The sequence below is a fragment of the Propithecus coquereli genome, unplaced genomic scaffold (assembly GCF_000956105.1).
Source record: "Propithecus coquereli isolate 6110/MARCELLA unplaced genomic scaffold, Pcoq_1.0 Scaffold48, whole genome shotgun sequence".
In the NCBI taxonomy this organism is placed as follows: domain Eukaryota; kingdom Metazoa; phylum Chordata; class Mammalia; order Primates; family Indriidae; genus Propithecus; species Propithecus coquereli.
This window is the reverse complement of record NW_012150618.1, coordinates 5,015,045-5,016,935: the sequence shown is the minus strand read 5'-3', so window position 1 is coordinate 5,016,935 and position 1,891 is coordinate 5,015,045. Positions and strand designations below refer to the sequence as shown.

The 1,891-nt window shown below is 32.5% G+C and overlaps 1 protein-coding gene across 1 annotated transcript in view; it reads right to left on the bottom strand.

The window, feature by feature from the left end:
• SHPRH (SNF2 histone linker PHD RING helicase, E3 ubiquitin protein ligase) overlaps positions 1–1,891 on the bottom strand; it is a 175,929-nt gene that overhangs the window by 101,111 nt on the left and 72,927 nt on the right. Inside the window, exon 16 of the mRNA XM_012655519.1 lies at positions 627–734. Coding sequence (XP_012510973.1) covers positions 627–734 — 108 coding nt within the window. The remainder of the gene's footprint in view (positions 1–626; positions 735–1,891) is intronic.

Here is a 1,891-nt window from a genome sequence, read left to right as displayed (position 1 = left end):
AGAAAGCCTTCATTCTAATCTTTGACTAATTGAACTAGATTCTACTCAATGAATAACCTATAATAATAAAATTGTATGCCTGAATATTTAATAATTAATGAATTAGGGAGAATAAAATTTGGAGCAACTGATTAAAAAATGGAAAATAAAAGTGTATTTGTGTAGCCTCCTCTTTAGACTTTGCTACTGATTCCACAAAAGAGAAATTTTAGAAATGATAAATGGTATGTACTCCATAAGAAAAATATCTGTGGTTTTAATGTTGTAACATCTTAAAAGAAAATATTTTGGAAACATACGTATTTAAGATCAAAAGGAGGTTACAAAAGTCTTTACTTTCTTCGAAAGACAACTTGTTACATACCCAACATAAGAGGAAACCCATTATAGTTTAAAAAAAATAAAAGAGAACCTCAAAACAGTTGCTTTAGCTATGTATCTATTCATTCAACCAATAAACCTTACTAACAGTAAATAAACTTGTATTGTGGGTGAAGCACTGTACTAGGTGCTAAGAATCCCATGATGAATAAGGAAATTCAAGTTTCTCCCTCCCCGCAAAACAAGAACCAAAATGATATATGGAGACAAAAACAAGTAAGAAACACTGCATTTTTGGGACATACTTTTCTTTGAAGTTCACGTATGGTCTGCTGCACAGGCTGTAAAGCTTGTTGGGCTTCAGCAACTTCTGTATTACACTTGCTCATATAGTGCTCTCGCAGTTGTTTGGCCTGTGTTGAAACAGAAAATAAAAACAAACTTTCACTCCAGATATAGAAAATAGTGTAGTATTATATTTGAAGAACAATCTGGTCATTTTATATATTTAAAGCTACTTAATTTGATTTAAACATAAAACTCCACAGGTATACTGTAGATAAAATAAAAGTCATGCTAGAAATTCCTAAGATACATAGGAAAGAGAACAAAATTTACCTGTCCAAGTCACAAAATTTAAGAAATGGCAAATAGTCATTCCCCAAATTTCTATTTAAATGGTTTCTTAATTAGAAAAAACAGAGGGAGGGGGAAAAATGACAGCAATATTTCAAATTACGAGGCAAAGCAAGGACACCTTTCAGAATTCCTTGCCTAATTTAGTTATCATAGTTTCTTGGCATTATTTGAGTTTAAAAATAATACCTGAGAATATACAGTAACACAGGTATTACAGATTGAATTATATTCCCCCAAATTTATATGTGAAGCTCTAATCCCCAATGTGACTGTGTTTAGAGATAGGGCCTTTGAGGACATAAATAAGGTTAAACAAGGTTATAAGAGTAGGGCCTCAATCCAATATGATTGGTGTTCTATTGTAATGAATGGCAACTTCATATGGCTCACCTGAATAGATATATCTCTTTGGACTAGCCATTTCACTTCCCTGAGCTTCTATTACTTCATTTATAAAAGGACGTGCTTGAAGATAAATTCTAGGATTTTGTCCAGCTTTGAAATACTGTGGCTTCATATTTTATGACAATTAGACAAAGTGATAATATGGCCTCCTTAGAAATGCATCTATATAGTATGAACACTCCTTCTTACGATGCATTTTTCCTCTTCCTGTCACAATCTTCCAATTAATTTTTATTAAAATTCCTTAGTTATAATTATTTGGTCATTAGAGCTGTCCACTAATAGACTGGGTTGTCTCCCAGGTATATAATAGCTTCCCGTCACTGAAGGCATTTAAATAAAAAGTGCAAGGATTAGATGTGCAAGGATTAGATGGTAACGCTGGGAATGAAATTTTACTTGAAAACTTCCAACACTTAGATTGCCATCTAACATCAAGAACAGTGAAGTCAAAAGCACAGCAAAAAAACCCACAAAAAACAAACAAAAAAAACCACAACAGAGTGAAGAGATAACCTACAGAATG